Source organism: Myotis nattereri (assembly GCF_964212035.1).
Source record: "Myotis nattereri genome assembly, chromosome: 12".
In the NCBI taxonomy this organism is placed as follows: Eukaryota; Metazoa; Chordata; class Mammalia; order Chiroptera; family Vespertilionidae; genus Myotis; species Myotis nattereri.
Window position 1 is genome coordinate 67968533 of NC_138087.1, and position 17017 is coordinate 67985549.

The 17017-nt window shown below is 41.0% G+C and overlaps 1 protein-coding gene across 1 annotated transcript in view; it reads left to right on the plus strand.

Annotated features, from left to right (window-relative positions):
• The window catches only part of C5 (complement C5), a gene marked incomplete at its 5' end in the record, with an annotated part of 86151 nt that overhangs the window by 16496 nt on the left and 52638 nt on the right, over nt 1-17017 (plus strand). Inside the window, 7 exons of the mRNA XM_081103371.1 lie at nt 5299-5425; nt 8433-8548; nt 10108-10293; nt 11584-11787; nt 13042-13251; nt 13376-13525; nt 16813-16942. Of these exons, the coding sequence (XP_080959497.1) occupies nt 5299-5425; nt 8433-8548; nt 10108-10293; nt 11584-11787; nt 13042-13251; nt 13376-13525; nt 16813-16942 (1123 nt within the window). The remainder of the gene's footprint in view (nt 1-5298; nt 5426-8432; nt 8549-10107; nt 10294-11583; nt 11788-13041; nt 13252-13375; nt 13526-16812; nt 16943-17017) is intronic.

Genomic DNA, 17017 nt, shown 5'->3' on the forward strand with positions numbered 1-17017 from the left:
TGAATGAATTTGATACCATTGTAATGAACCCAGTTATTAATTAATAGAAAAGGAGAATGCCGGGAGCCGGTCCATGCTTGCTGTTTCAAGGGACCTGGCATATATGGCATACTGTTCTTAATATGTTTGCTCACCTTCTTGGCACTATGTGTTTTAACCAAGGTCTCTGAGAAAGGTTGTTTCCCCAGGTAGGGATTTTCCCCTGAAGTTAGGGAGGGAATAAAACCTCTTAACTAAGTGCCAGGCGGGTAATTAATCACATTAACTATGAACAATCATGCTTAAGCTACATAATCTTTACTCCCTGGAATGGAGATAAGAAACGCCCTAACCTTTGGAATAGAGATTGATAGGATTGGAATCAACTGGTATAAATACAGATGTAACAAGACAGAACTTAGAAGACAGAACCTACACAGAACCTAGAGACAGAAGAACTTTGCTGGAGAGAACATGGCAAAAGATCCTGGACAGAAACTGGCCACAGAACCTAGAGACAGAACCTAGCGAGAGAACCTGGCTGAAGAACCTAGAACCTAGCTGCAGAACCTGGATAGAACATGGCAAGAGAACCTGACTAGAACCTGGTGACTGAACCTGGCTGCAGAACCTGGACAGAACCTGGCTGGAGAACCTAGTGAGGCAACATGGCTACAGAACCTGGCTGGAGAACCTAGCAAGAGAACATGGACACAGAACCTGGCTGGAGATCCTGAGCAGAACCTCTCTGGAGATCCAGACCAGAATTTGGCTGGAGATCCTGGCTAGGCTGCTGATCAACTGAACACTGTCTCCATGTCCTTCCTTCTTCGCCGACTCCGTCTACGCCTTTGGGAACCCCTGGACCTGCTGGGGTTGGACCCCGGCATCAATTCCCCCTTTTTTATTTTTTAAAAGCAGGCATTAAAAAGAAAAACCCCAAATGCTCTCTTGTATCCATTTTAAGAGTAGGATTGGTGCTTTCCGCTATTACCTGAGTCCTGATCTATCACCCCAGGGAGAGCTTGCCAATCCTGCACTTTCCCAGGGTGGAAAGGCTGCAGTGGGGTTAAGGATAAGGCTCCTTGGGCCTACCTCCTCCCATGCCTTTACATTTACCTTTCCTTCCTCAGAAAAGCATGGACATACTTCTTGTATAAAACGTTCTGTCTGACTGGGAGTAACCTTAATTCCTCTGCTAGCAAGCATATGTGTTAAAAGATCAATACAGAGTCTTCTTTCTTTGGACTCAGTATGGCACATCTTCTTAATCTAAGTTCTGTACTATCCACCTTCTTACCCTACTTATCCTCTATAGGGGGGTCTGAAGTACCCTGGTGGAGTCCTATCCGTCCTGAATGTGGGGGTTCTCAATGGGGGGGCGGAGCTTACCTAGGGGAATCCTGTTCCAGGGGTTCCCAAAGGTGTGGACGGAGTCGGCGAAGACTATCCACCCTCTTCCTACAGTGGAGTCCTATCCATCCTGAGAGTGGGGCTTACCTAGGGGTCCCTGTTCGGGCACCAGATGCCGGGGTCCAACCCCAGCAGGTCCAGGGGTTCCCAAAGGCGTAGACGGAGTCGGCGAAGAAGGAAGGACACGGAGACAGTGTTCAGTTGATCAGCAGCCTAGCCAGGATCTCCAGCCAGGATCTCCAGCCAAATTCTGGTCTGGATCTCCAGAAAGGTTCTGCTCAGGATCTCCAGCCAGGTTCTGTGTCCATGTTCTCTTGCTAGGTTCTCCAGCCAGGTTCTGTAGCCATGTTGCCTCACTAGGTTCTCCAGCCAGGTTCTGTCCAGGTTCTGCAGCCAGGTTCAGTCACCAGGTTCTAGTCAGGTTCTCTTGCCATGTTCTATCCAGGTTCTGCAGCCAGGTTATGTATCTAGGTTCTTCAGCCAGGTTCTCTCGCTAGGTTCTGTCTCTAGGTTCTGTGGCCAGTTTCTGTCCAGGATCTTTTGCCATGTTCTCTCCAGCAAAGTTCTTCTGTCTCTAGGTTCTGTGTAGGTTCTGTCTTCTAAGTTCTGTCTTGTTACATCTGTATTTATACCAGTTGATTCCAATCCTATCAATCTCTATTCCAAAGGTTAGGGCGTTTCTTATCTCCATTCCAGGGAGTAAAGATTATGTAGCTTAAGCATGATTGTTCATAGTTAATGTGATTAATTACCCGCCTGGCACTTAGTTAAGAGGTTTTATTCCCTCCCTAACTTCAGGGGAAAATCCCTACCTGGGGAAACAACCTTTCTCAGAGACCTTGGTTAAAACACATAGTGCCAAGAAGGTGAGCAAACATATTAAGAACAGTATGCCATATATGCCAGGTCCCTTGAAACAGCAAGCATGGACTGGCTCCCGGCAGGAGAAGGGGGAAAGCCAAATAGTATAGGCATTCCATTTGTGCAGCTTTGCCAGAAAGCTGCAATTTAGACACATGCCCAATAAAGTCTAAGTGAAATAGGGAAGGTATTTGCCTGTCATTCATACCTGGAAATAGGTCATTGGCCAGAGTAGGCGTGGCCACTGCAAAGGCATGAAATTTGAGATATTTAAATTTCTTAAATAAAGGAGTTATCTCTTTTGCTTGATTCCTAGCCAGCAGGGGCTCTCACACTCCTGCATTTGCCCACATGGCCCATGGGTAACAGACACACTGGACTGATGGACTATAACTAGCCTAATGCTACACCAGACCCAGCTCCACCATGGACCAGAATCTCGGCACACTGGCTTTGCTTCTTGTTCTACTGAATCCCTAGCTGCACTTCTTCCAGAACTGGTTTAAGGGAAATGGGACTTTACAGACACAAGAATATAATTTCACACAAGTAAAAATCACTCATCCACTGGTGTAAATCTCAGAAAATTCTTTTTCTTGAGATATCATGAGGATCTGACCCTTCAGCACCTAGTAGGGAAAGGGATACCTCACTTTCAGTGGTGGACACTGCATTTCCACCAATAACCAATTTATTGGGAAGTTACTTGTCCAAGGTTAAGTAAGAGCTAGTGGTTGCTGGGACCAGATTAGAGCCCTCGTCCCCTTTTCTCTTATTCATTGATTTTTACATTATACCACAGATGATAAGGACTCATGTCATTCTACTCAGTGTTATATATTCATGTAGTTTGCATCACCAGTTATTTAGCCTTTGCTTTTTCAAAAGACACTTTTATTTGTTTAAGATATAAATTAGATGCCTCTTTTAAAAATATCCTATATAATAAAAGAGAAACATGTAAATTGACCATCCCTTTGCTATATTCACCAGCCAATCAGGTGAATATGCAAATTAACCCAACAAAGATGGTGGGTTAATTTGCATACACAGGCGCCCGGGCAGAGAGCAGAGCAGGAGAGCTGGAGGCTTGGGGGGCCATGGCTCCCTCAGTCGCTCCCAGCATGGGGAGCACCAGGAATTCTGGGAATAGTAGTTCTGATGGCAGCCCCAGGATGGAAGTGGAAGCCCAGAGCACAGGGAGCACCAGGAATGCTGGGAATCATAGTTCTGGTGGCAGATGGATCTCCTACACTAGAGCAAAGTGAGCCTAGAGCAAGTTACGGTTGCAGTGGGGGATGGAGGGTAAGCAAAGATGAGAAACATAAGTAAAATCAGAGTGTCTAGGAAAAATTAAAGGGAAGATATTCTAAAACTTCCAGGAAATCTCCACCAATGAAGCAAAGAAAAAAAAATGCCTCTATTATTCTGTGAGCAACAAACCAAACTGGGTTGGGGGTCTCAGACAATTTGTTCATATGGTTTCAAAGACAGACAGAAACTCCCGGATTGGAGTGGGCTCCCCTGAGGGCTCCCAGATTGGAGCGGGTGCAGGTCGGGCTGAGGGACCCTACCTACCCCAGCCCCATGCACGAATCTTTGTGCACTGGGCCCCTAGTATGTATGTATGTGTGTGTGTGTGTGTGTGTGTATACATATATGTATACATATATATACATTAATATATGTATATTAGATGACTGGTGCACGAGATTCATACACTTGGCGGGGGGGGCGGTCCCTCAGCCCGGCCTGCACCCTCTCGCAGTCTGAGAGTCCTTGGAAGATGTCCGACTGATGGTTTAGGCCCACTCCCCAAGGCAGTCGGACATCCTTAGCGCAGCCGTCACCACCACTGTGCTTGCCAGCCATGAGCCTGGCTTCTGGGCTTCTGGCTGAGTGGTGCTCCCCCTGTGGGAGCACACTGACCACCAGGGGGCAGCTTCTGTGTTGAGCGTCTGCCCCCTGGTGGTCAGTGCATGGCATAGTGACCAGTCATTCTGCCATTCGGTCAATTTGCATATTACCCTTTTATTATATAGGATTTTTTATTGATTTCAGAGAGTAAGGGAATGGGAGAGATAGAAACATCAATGATGAGAGAGAATCATTGATTGGCTGCCTCCTGCACGCCCCTCACTGGGGATCAAGCCCACAGCATGGGCATGTGCCCTTGACCAGAATCAAACCCAGGACTTTTCAGTCTGTAGGCCAAAGCTCTAACCCCTGAGCAAAACCTGCTAGGGCTAGATGCCTCTTTTTAATGCAAGATTCTATGCTATGCAACAGATGTATTTTAGAGGGAAGCGGGGGCAGCCAGAAGAGATTAACCAAAGAACTTATATGCATAGCCCATGGACAAACAATAGTGTGGGGAAGGCCAGGGGAGGGGATGTGAATGTGGTAGGTAGAGGAGGTCAAGAGCGGGGGGTGTGCAGGGGGGGGTACCTCTGTAATACTTTCAACAATAAAGATTTTTTTTTAATGATTCTATGCTAGACACTGAGACTTAAAGTCAAATAATACAAAAATCCCTGGCTTCAAGTTATTTCATTTTAGAAGAAAAAAATAAGGCAAAGTCGATTTTACTATTATGCTTAATAATTAAATGATACAGTATGACTTAACCCTATATCCCTTTACTCATTGTATGTTTTTCATTAATGTTTCAATATGTAAGCAGCAAAGCACAAACTAAATGTAAAACCCAACAAGCTCTCAGTTAAGAGCAAAAGTAAGCCGAGAGGCCTAGGAAGATAGATGATGACTCAGGGATTGGAAGAAGACATCTTTGTCAGCTAGTACAAAAAAGACCTAGTTGAATCAAATGATGTTTAAGACTCCCCATGTCTATAATTCAATAATATAAGTTAGAAAATAACATTCTGGGCTTAATTTTAGACCAGTCATTTACTTTATTGCTGATGCTCAACCATTCTTCTGACATTGGCCTTTACTATGAGAGGCTAGTAAATGCAGATTTTGTTAATTTTTCCTTATAAGTTTTTCTCTGAAATAACTCTTTCATTTTCCCCCTTTAAAAAGCTGATAAATGGAGTTGCTAAAGTCACACTGAACTCTGAAATGGCAGTTAAAGAATTGTCCTACAGCAGTCTGGAAGACTTAAACGATAAGTACCTTTATATTGGTGTAACAGTCATAGAGTCTTCAGGTAAGTTTCTCTTTTTCTATTTCTTTCTTTCTTTCTTTCTTTCTTTCTTTCTTTCTTTCCTTCCTTCCTTCCTTCCTTCCTTCCTTCCTTCCTTCCTTCCTTCCTTTATCTTGGGAAATATTTAGACAGTATATTAAAGGTATAAATGATTTCTACAGTTCTTTCATATTTAAATTTTACTTTTGTGTCATTAAAAGCTAGGGTTAGAATATAGTTTTGCCACTCTAGTCATTGGGTTCCCATTGCTTCAACTGCAGGATAACACCTGCCCAGTTGATATCCTGAGTGGCTCTGCAGGCTATCTGGCTTGAACATCTGGCACCCTAATGTTCTCACCTGGAGAGAAACAAAATAAAAATGAAATTATGTATGTAAAAATGTTTGATAAAGTAGTATTCAAATGGAAGTTATTATCATTACCAGTCTCCTTATCTGTGCAAAGATGAAGTTGAACCAAATGTCATCTAAAGTCTTTTTCAAGCCATAATGTTCAGAATTCTGTCTAAAATTGGAGGCAGTAGTGTTTTTTGTTTGTTTGTTTTTTTAAATATATTTTATTGATTTTTTACAGAGAGGAAGGGAGAGAGAATAGAGAGTCAGAAACATCGATGAGAGAGAAACATCCATCAGCTACCTCCTGCACATCTCCTACCGGGGATGTGCCCGCAACCCAGGCACATGCCCTTGACCGGAATCGAACCTGGGACCCTTGAGTCCTCAGGCCGACGCTCTATCCACTGATCCAAACCGGTTTCGGCGGCAATAGTGTTTTTAAAGTGGGTACAATAATAGTATATACTTCATAGGGTTGTGGTTAGGGTTGTAGAGTCAATATACCCAAAGCACTTAAAACAATACTTGTCATGCCCTGGCCAATGTGGCTCAGTTGATTGTCATCATCCCATGCACCCAAAGGTCTCTGGTTTATTCCTGGTCAGGGCACATGCCTGGGTTTCAGTAGGGGGCATGCAGGAGGCAGCCGATTGATGTTTCTCTCTAACCTCTCTCTCTCTTCCTTTCTCCATTCCTTCCTTCCTTTCCCTCTCCCTTTCTGTCTCTAAAATAAAAACATTTTATAAAACAGTACCTGCTACATAATGAGGACCATATTAGTGTTGGCCCTCCTCCTCCTCTTTCTTGTTCTTTTCCTCCTCCTCCTTCTTGGGTCCACCTACTACTTTCTTAGCATCTTTAACATCTTTTATAGTGCTCTCAACCCCACTCCAATGGTTTTTAATAGTAATTATTATTCCACATTGAGTCAAATTGTCTCGCTTCTGGTATGTTTTGATTATCAATGTTCTTTATATTTTCAGGTTCATATTTAACCCCCAACTAACCTTGAACAAATAATTTAACCATACTGAGTCTTTTCTTTTTCTTTCTTTTTTCTTTTTTTTTTTTTGTAAAGTTAAAGTTAAACCCTAAGGCCTCTTTAAATTTGTACTTCTAGAATAGAAGAATGAAGAATGGAGGTAATTATTCAGATATTGAGCACCTTGTATATATCAGATGTCCAGTAGATGTTGGGTAATGAGGATAACTTAATACTCCTTGCCCTGGCTGTTGTTTTTATCATTATTTTAATGTTTCTTATTTTCATTTTTACTCAATTTATTTCAAATAATTCAGTTTAATAAATATTTATAAAATAGTCAAAGAGTGTTGCTAAGCATGCAGGCTTCCAAATATGAATGATGTATAATACCAGCACTCAAAGGCTAACAGCATACTAGCATCAGTTATAACACAAGTAAACAAAGCATTCTATAACACGAAGGAATTCTATGTATGCTTTTAGCTCAGTAGTTAATGTTATTGACCTTGAGAGGAAGGTGAGCTCTTAGGTGATGGTTGAGCAACCAAGAACAGTGTCCTAAAGATGATCAGTCTTGCAGGATAAGCAGGGTTTTGAGACAAGAATGGTAGACAGGGTGAAGTGAGCATCCTCTATACAGGGACATACCAAGGGTGGAAAGTGAATCTTGATCTTTGATAATGACAGATTATCCAGTTAGCTGAAGTATAGGGAGTATTAGGGATGTAATATTGGGAAGGGGTTTGGGGAAACTAGAAATTTGTGTGTTATTTTTAATAGTTTAGCTTAAGTTTAGCTGGAGGGTAATGCTATTGGGCACTTGCCAGTGAACCCTCAATGGGAAACTGCAGGCCAGCTTTAGCCTTAGGGCAAGTGTCATTATTTGAGATGTTAGGCATTCCCTAAATAAGCATTGCATTAAATTATATATAAATAAAACTCCGTAAGTCTATAGTTTTAAAAAACTAACATTTAAAACTATTTGGTAGTATGTTCCTAAAAAGCCTTAAGATGGAGATATCATTCTTTGATTCTCTCTACCTCAAGCACTCTTTTCTGACTTCCTCTACATTTCTCCACTCTAATGGTAAATCCCCTGTAAGGCTCAATCTCTGGCCTATCCTTTCCTTCTCTCCTTAATCCTTCATACATACTCAACTGAAACTCAGACCACTGACAAAAAGTAGTGTCCCTTCTTTGCATTCTTCCTAAATTCAGCTCTATAGCTCTAATTCTACATGGGAGATATTTACATATAAGCCTTGTACATAGGCTTTGAAAACTCCTGACGTTTAAACTCTTCTCTTCACTGCCCCTCTGAACCAAGTTTGTGGGCAAACTACGACCCATGGGCCGGATCCGGCCCGTTTGAAATGAATAAAACTAAAAAAAAAAAGACCGTACCCTTTTATGTAATGATGTTTACTTTGAATTTATATTAGTTCACACAAACACTCCATCCATGCTTTTGTTCCGGCCCTTCGGTCCAGTTTAAGAACCCATTGTGGCCCTCGAGTCAAAAAGTTTGCCCACCCCTGACCTATGTCCTACTTACAATTGATAAATGAATGAGTGCAAAATGGAGTGAGTGAAAGAACAAGTCTGTGGAGTCATAGCGACATAAAATAGATCCCAGTGTAGATAATATTCTCCTTAAAAAGGTCAACATGATCCTTGTCATTTCTTTAGGTGGATTTTCTGAAGAGGCAGAATTTTCTGCCATCAAATATGTCCTCTCTCCCTACAAACTGAATTTGGTTGCTACTCCTCTTTTCTTGAGGCCTGGAATTCCATATTCTATCAAGGTAGGTGGGGCGGGGGGGCGGGGGGCAGGGAAAGAAACTGCTGAATATAATTGTCTTTTTCTTTTTACAGAAAACATGGGGGTAGCAAATAGGGGAAGAAGCCTAGAGAGGCAAATCATGGAAGGAACTCATTCTGTAAAAGTTGCCTCTCCTATGGACGTGGACAGGGGTGGGAAACTGCAGGCCAGTTTCAGCCTTAGGGCAAGTGTCATTATTTAAGATGCTAGGCATTCCCTAAATAAGCATTGCATTAAATTATCTTGCCTGATAATAGACAAACATGTAAATTGACCATCCCTCTGCTATGCTCACCAGCCAATCAGGAGAGCATGCAAATTAACCCAACAAAGATGGCGATTAATTTGCATACGTAGGCGTGAACTGGTGGAGCAAAGACGGAAGGCTCTGGGCCGGAGGAGCAAAGGCCTGGGTCCCGGGTGCCAGAGGAAAACCGGAGCCGGAGGAAAACCGGTGCTGGCAGCCAGGGGAAGGGAAGGCCTATTGCACGAATCTCTTCGTGCAACGGGCCTCTAGTATATAAATAAAACCCCATAAGTCTATAGTTTAAAAAAACTAATATTTAAAACTATTTGGTGTCATGTTCCTAAAAAGCCTTAAGATGGAGATATCATTCTTTGAAAAGAAACCCCTGTCTCTTGTAATTTTTTACTTCCTGTGTGTGTCTGATTTGTACCTCTGTGCTTTTCACTCTGTATTCTCCTTGTGCATAACTGTCTGATCACATCTGTCTGCATTGTTCTCCATCCTTTCCATCTTGACTCATCCTAACTATCTTTTCTCTTTTTTGCTTCCTCCTTCCTATTTAATGTTTTCTTTCCTTCCTCTACTTTTCATTTAATAAATACTGACAGTATGGAATTAAAATATTCACTTGACTTTTTATTACATTTAGTATATATATTTTATTACATGTAATAGGTTACATTATATTTTTAAAGTAAAAATTTTTGTTCCCTGTCCTCAGTTTAGAAAGTCGGGATGGTCTTTTTATTCTGTGAAAATGTGCTTTTAAAAATCAAATTTAGTATAATTAAAATGTTTTTCTTATTACTTACTGTAGGTCACTGGCTTTTAATATCAATATAAAAATAAAATAATATAAGGTATATATTTGTGGAAAGTATATATGATTATATGCATGACAGTGAGAGGTATAGGTTAAGAGAAAGAAGGATGCATTTCTTGTTTCTCATATCCAAGAGAATCATTCCCAGAAGTTACTGTCTCATTTTTCTCTTTTATTTAGTCCTAAACCAACATGGATGTTAGATAACAGAAGACCTATCACATCTATGTGGCATAATTTAAAAAATAATATTTGTGTTTTGAGTCTGCTTGAAATACAAGAGAATCTATTTAAAAATAATTTAACTAAATAGAATTAAACCTTTTTATAAGTTGAGAATACACTTCTCTATACTGAATTAAACATGAATAACTTACACTTTGATGGGGAGGAAAAAAATTATTTCAGAATTGTTATGCTTTAAAACAAATGCCGAGCTGTTGAATTGAATTTGGACTGTTCTGACAAACAGGTGCAAGTTAAGGATTCGCTTGATGAGTTAATAGGAGGGGTGCCAGTGACCCTGAGTGCACAAACGGTCAGTGACAACCAAGAGACGGCTGAGTTGGAGTCAAAGAAAAGTGTAACAGGTTCCAGTGATGGAGTAGCTTCATTTGTGGTGAATCTCCCATCTGGAGTGACAGCGCTGGAGTTTACTGTGAGCTGAATTCGGTTAAATTTTCTAGGACTATGTCCACTTTTGACTGTATGCTTTGGCTAGTGTGCAGAACTGATGCAGCAGATTTTATACTTAAGTCCAGTGAACAATTCCACAATTTTGCACCCCAAAATAAATAAAAATGGCACTAGAGGAGGATAAATCTATCACTTTTTTTATTTGGGAATTAATTATTTTCTCTTACTTTAGTAAGACTGTATTAGAATCTAGAAGCTTCAGAATAGGTACAGCAGTGGAAGTCAGTGGTTGGAATGTTCTTTCCCCCAATTTTTATCTCTTTTCAGGGCCATAAAAGGGTTAAATGTGGGAGCCTCCCTTTTTTTTCTAGCTGCATAAAGCACTACACCTTAGAGCTCACTTAATAGTCATCTCTCCTGGCAAATAATATCTAAGTTCCCATTTCCAGGTTAAAAAAAATGAATAAGTTCATCACGTTAATGACCACAGCATGCATCCATTCACTGTGATCTACTGAGCGCTTATGAACTGCTAAACATTGGGCTAAGAGTTTTATGTAGATCACTTTTAATATCCACTTAATCAGCTCTATAAGTGAGAGAATATTATCTTTGCCATTTTGCAGCTGAGGAAACAGATGCTTGAAACTTCTCTTTAATAACTTATCCAGAGTTAATAAATGGCAGCACTGGGATGCAAACCACTCCAGAGCATGAACTACTAGCCCTTTTGCTGTCAAAGGTGGATATGACATCATTTCTGCCCCACCCCAGAAATATTTTCTAGCTGCATGAGGCACTATACCTTGGAGCTCACTTAATAGTCATCTCTCCTAGAAAATAATGTCTAAGTTTCTAGCTGCGTGAAGCACTACACCTGTACTATTACTTCACAATGAAATTGGGCCGGAGAATCTCTGTGATGTCCATTCACAACTCCTATCCTCCAGTCCTCATGACCTCCCCACCACTACTCCAAATTTCTGCCATCCCAACACATAAGAAGAGGAATCCCCAACTTGCCATTACATTTCAGGAAGGGTACCAATATTTGTTCCTGGAGCATCTTTCTATCTTCACTTCACCAGACTTGCCCACCACAGCCCATAATTCCATATGATTCTAATGATCGTCCATAGACTTTATAAAGTTACTTAATACCACAGCAATATAAACATGGGAGTAGTGGAGGTGTTCCTTTCTTCAGCATTTGGTGTTGTGGAATTTAGAAAGCAAAGGAATTTAAAAGGTATATTTTACATAAAACATTTTATCACAATCAACAAGTCTTCTTTGAAATGTTCCCTTTTAGGTCAGGACCGATGATCCAGATCTTCCAGAAGAAAATCAGGCCAGCAAAGATTACAGAGCAGTAACATATTCATCTCTCAGCCAAAGTTACCTTTATATTGACTGGACTGGAAACTATAAACCTATGCTCGTAGGAGAAAATCTGAATATTATTGTTACCCCCAAAAGTCCATATATTGACAAAATAACTCACTATAATTACTTGGTAAGTAAATAATGATAAAATTGCATTTATTTCCCCACCTGGACATTTTCCTTTGCTCATAGAGAAACATTAGGATGATCCCTAAAATTTGTTTTAACAAAGCATTTCAACAACATCATCTAATTCGATAACCAGTTTTTAAAAAACCTTTGAGATTGGGCATGATTTTCATGACCATTTCATTGATGAGGAAACTGAGAGACAAGTTAAAAGACTTGCCATGGTCACTCAGATTAGAAAAGGAAGATTTTGATTTGAACTGGGAACCTCTAATTCCTTGTCTGATCTCCTTTCACCAAAGACAGCTGGCTACTCCTCAGAGAGAGCCTAATTAAATTCTCATGTTACCTATGCTCTATATCATGGCCAAAGATTACATGCCTAGATCTATTAAAATATATGCTTTTCACTGGCATAAAAGGAGAACCCAAATCCTGTTATTAAGTGTTGAGTTATATCATACCTGCTCCAGTTCTGTAGCTCTCTATAACATTCCTTATTAAATCACTTGTGTTAGCAGAGGTGGTCAGTCATGCCTGTCTGTGAAATCTAGGGAAGAATGTGAAAAATGTTAAGGGCTTCCTGACAATTGTCAAAGAAATGGAATGAGTTATTCCAATGGGCAAGCCAAACAGATGGTGGTGATGGATTTTTTACATTTTTTAGAAATAAATTAAAAAATAAGTGAGGATCAAAGATCATATTGGCTGATAAAGAAGTAGGGGACCTATTTAGGGACCAAAACTTTCTGTCTACTATATGTAGTCCTGCTAAGGACAACTTAAGAGATCTTTTAGGACATTTTGGCTTCATGTAATTTGTAATTAAAAAAAAAAACTTATGCTTCCAACTTAGAAGCTAACCTCTGCTTTTAAAAGTTTATTCCTTAATAAGATGTACTCCACTTGTCTATTTTTTAAATCCATAAAACAAAGGACATTGTAGTGACTTTAAACAGATTTGTTAGTTCTCTATTTTCCTAATTATGTGATTTTGAACTAAAATCAGTATGACATTTTGTTAATTCCTGAGCCTCAGTCCCTTCTTTTGCCCAATGGAAATAATATTTCTATCCTACTGGTTATTATAACAATTAAAGGAGTTAAAGTAAATATAAAAGTTTCTGACACACAGTAGGCTCATACAACTTAACTTTCTTTTTCTTTAATATAATTTCTATTCCAGCTCCAAGCTCCATCCTGAAACAAAGGTTTTGTTTTTGTAGTTATTGTTGTTGCCACCCTTTATTTTTAGATTTTATCCAAGGGCAAAATCGTTCACTTTGGCACAAGGGAGAAACTTCCAGATTCCCCTTATCAAAGTATAAATGCTCCGGTGACACTGAACATGGTTCCTTCAGCCCGTATCCTGGTCTATTACATCGTCACAGGAGAGCAGACAGCAGAATTAGTGTCTGACTCAATCTGGTTAAATATTGAAGAAAAATGTGGCAACCAGCTTCAGGTAAGCCACAAATTATGTCACAATCAAATTTTTTTTCTGAAAAAAGGAGACTATAACCAGCAACCTATGAAATTTTATCTCACAAAAATGACCTTTTTTTTTTCTTTTTCAAATGATTTTTTAGGTTTATCTGTCTCCAGGTACAGATTCATACTCTCCAGGTGAACATGTATCTCTTAATTTGGCAACTCACTCAGACTCCTGGGTGGCGTTAGCAGCAGTGGACAGTGCTATATATGGAGTCCAAAGGAAGGCCAAGAAGTCCCTAGAAAAAGTTAAGTAGTGCATAACCTTGGTTATGGTGCATGGGTGGCTCTGTGCAGTGCTTCAAAAAAGTATGGCCCCTAAGGTAGGTTGTGAGGGAAGAATTAAGGGAAGAATAGGCCTGCTTTTCCATAATCAAAATCTGTACTCTAACGGTGATTCTTAGGAAAGTAAGCCATTGTCATGTTATTCCCCAAAGCACAAGTCCTTCCTTTCTTGTTCTTCCAGGTGTAGAGTTAAGCACTTAAGGCATATGACTGTGATAGAAATTACATTCATGGAACAAAAGTGCCATCAATTGACAGGGGTTTGGGGTTATGGGTGTGGACATGTATAGTAGCAGCACAGGAAAAGACTGGATGGGCAACCTCTGAGTTTTGGTTTTGTTTTGTTTTTGTATTTTTACTTTCATAAAAGTCTGTGACAGAAGAATTTTAAAATGATTCATTTCCCCTAAATTCCCATTTCTCTCCCCTATACTCTGCTATGTTTCCTAAGGCTTGAATTTCTTTGAACAAGGAAGAAATAACTAAGAAACTAAAAAAACATTCAGAAAGGAAAACATTTGGGATCAACATTAAAACTAGAATAAGCACCCCAAACAAATTCTCACCACTTAGAACCTAGAGCCCTTCTCCCCCAAACATAAGAGGTTGTGCTCTTTTTGCTTGTTTATTTTAAGCAATGTAAAAATTAATTTGTTTGCTAATTCACTCATTTATGCATTCACCTATTTATTTTTCTTTTATTTGGGGGAAGATATTATATTAATTGTGTTAACAGTGGAGTTATTCCTTAGTGTGTATACACACACACACACACACACACACACACGTAGCCCTGTGCATGAATCTGTGCGCCAGTAGCTCTCTGTAGGGCCTGGCTGCTCCATGCCCACTGCCCAGAGGCTCTCTGCGGCCCAGAGGCCCATCCACAGCTGGGCGCAGAATGCTTGCCTCATTGCCACCCCCACCCCCCACCGCTCCGTGCCTGCTGCTCAGAGGCCCTCCGCAGCCACAATGGAACGCTTGTCTCACCGCCGCGGCGATGAAGCAAGCATTCCACCAGGCCACTCACGCTGCCCGCTCTCAGTGGCTGCCCCCCTCCCCCGGGACTGGGGGACTCTGGCGGGGCTGAGAGGACTGGGTGCCTTCATCTTGTGGCTATGGGCTCCGCCATCTTTTGTGATGGAGTGATGGTTAATTTGCATATTACCTTTTATTAGATAGGAGTGATTTCAGAGAGGAAGGGAGAGGGAGAGAGAGATAGAAACATCAGTGATGAAATGGAATCATTGATCAGCCACCTCATACATTCCCAACACTAGAGATGGAGCCCGAGACCTAGGCATGTGCTTTGACCAGGATTGAACTGTGACCTCCTGGTTCATAGGTTGACACTCAACCACTGAACCACACTGGCTGGGCTAGATCTTAGTTCTTGAGTTTGGCTAAGAATTCAGAGCCAAGAACTCTGATGCGAGAAAGTCACAGAGGTAGAAGAAATTTTGTCTCATAAAAATGACTTTTTTTAAATAATCAAAATCTGTACTCTAATAGTGGTTCTTAGGAAGGTAAGCCATTGTCCTGTGGGATGCATGGACTCAAGTAACAAGTTACAGAGGCAATAGAATGCCGGGGTTCATGTCCCAGCATCAAGAAGGGTTCAGGAATCTGGAAAAGGCGCTGTGCGTAGATGACATAGAAATCCAGGGACTAATAAAGAGTTCGGAGACGAGATATAATTTTGAAAGGCATTGGGGGTCAGGAGCTTCAGCTAAAGGAACTGAAGACTGCCTGCTTGTCTAGGACCCTTGCTTTTATTAACAGTTTGTCCTCAGGCAAGGTGATGATAATACACTTCAGAGGGTAAGGTTTCAAAGGGCACAGAAAGAAGCATTGTCAGTTTGGGGAATAGCCTATGGCTGTACAGGTGTTTGGCCAGTAGGAGGCAATGACATGTAGAGTAAGATGCCCTTTAACTGTCTGGCAGCCACAATCAGTTTCCTATTCAGGTTTGGGGAAATGCCTTTAGCCATTCCCAACAGGTGACTACATGCGTGACTCAACCCTGTTGAGTCCCCAAGTTTCATCAACCTTTTGATGAAACTCTTGAAATTATGACATGCTGGAACTGGTCTACGGCAATAGAAGGACTCTTGGAGCTTGGGAGAAAGAAAGCAAAGATAACAGGGCTGAGAGAAGAAAAGGGGAAAGGTGAAGGTGTGCTCCAGAGAGAGCATACCTAAGGAAAGAAGGGGGTGGGGAAGGGTGCAGATGAGAGAGAGAGAGAGAGAGAGAGAGAGAGAGAGAGAGAGAGAGAGAGAGAAAGGAAAAAGAAGGAAAGAGAGGAGAGGAGAGGAGAGGAGAGGAGAGGAGAGGAGAGGAGAGGAGAGGAGAGAGGATGCAGAGAGAACCCTGTGTCCATTGAATTAAGGCTTTTTATCTGTTTTTTTCCAAAGGCAGGGATTTTAGGGGAAATATTTATGAACTTTCCAAGTATGTCCTTTCAGGATTGTGGTCTCTACTGATTGGTTGACACTATGGATGGGAGTCATTAGTTATTGCATCTGATCCTGATGTCAGCCATGGCATGGCTTCATCTAGTTTTGCTGCTTTTCTGTGCCTGGAGCTGAAACACAACTGAGGCCTAGATGTTATCTCTACTTTGACCAAAACTCTGTCTCTGTGGTCAATAGACATGAGACTTTGTTCCTAAGATTATTTGATGCAAGTCAGAACCTCATTGTCCTGAGGGCTTAATATTAGCTTAAGGGAGTCATCATGCAAGGGCTTGTATGGGAGTCATATGAGACTATCGGCTGATCCCTTCCTCCTCTAAGGGAGTCTAAACCATATGACTTACAACGCTAGAGGAAGAAAGGTCACCTGAGGGTAATGTCCTAGCCTGTAATATTTGTTTCCCAGTTTTGCTAATTGCTAGGCACCTAAGACTCTCTGCCCTGTTGACATTCCATATCTGGCCTATCTTTCATGTTCTGCTCATGCCTAACTGCCTGCTCAACAGCATGCATCTAAGTACAAAACACCATGGATCAGTTTCTAAAAAGCTCCTCACCAAAGCTTAAGACTTAGTTCTTGGTTTAATTTTGAATAGGTATATATTTTTAAAATGTAAAAGGGCAAACTAAAGGAATGAAGTTGGGCAATTTGGACTTTGGCCATTTGATAAATGATAATTTCACAAGTTTGTTATAACCATGAACTCACACCTTTGGTTCTTCAGAGGAGTGATTTCTATATCTGAATAAGCTCAACATTTTGGCTGTCTGGACAGGTATTTCAAGCTTTAGAGAAGAGTGACCTGGGCTGTGGGGCAGGTGGTGGCCGCAACAATGCAGAGGTATTCCGCCTGGCTGGACTCACCTTTCTCACCAATGCAAATGCAGATGACACCCAAGAAAATGGTAAAACTCTCAGCACTTTTTGTTTATTCTTCAAATTGATATTGAAACTTACATAGACTATTTGCCTCCTAGGTC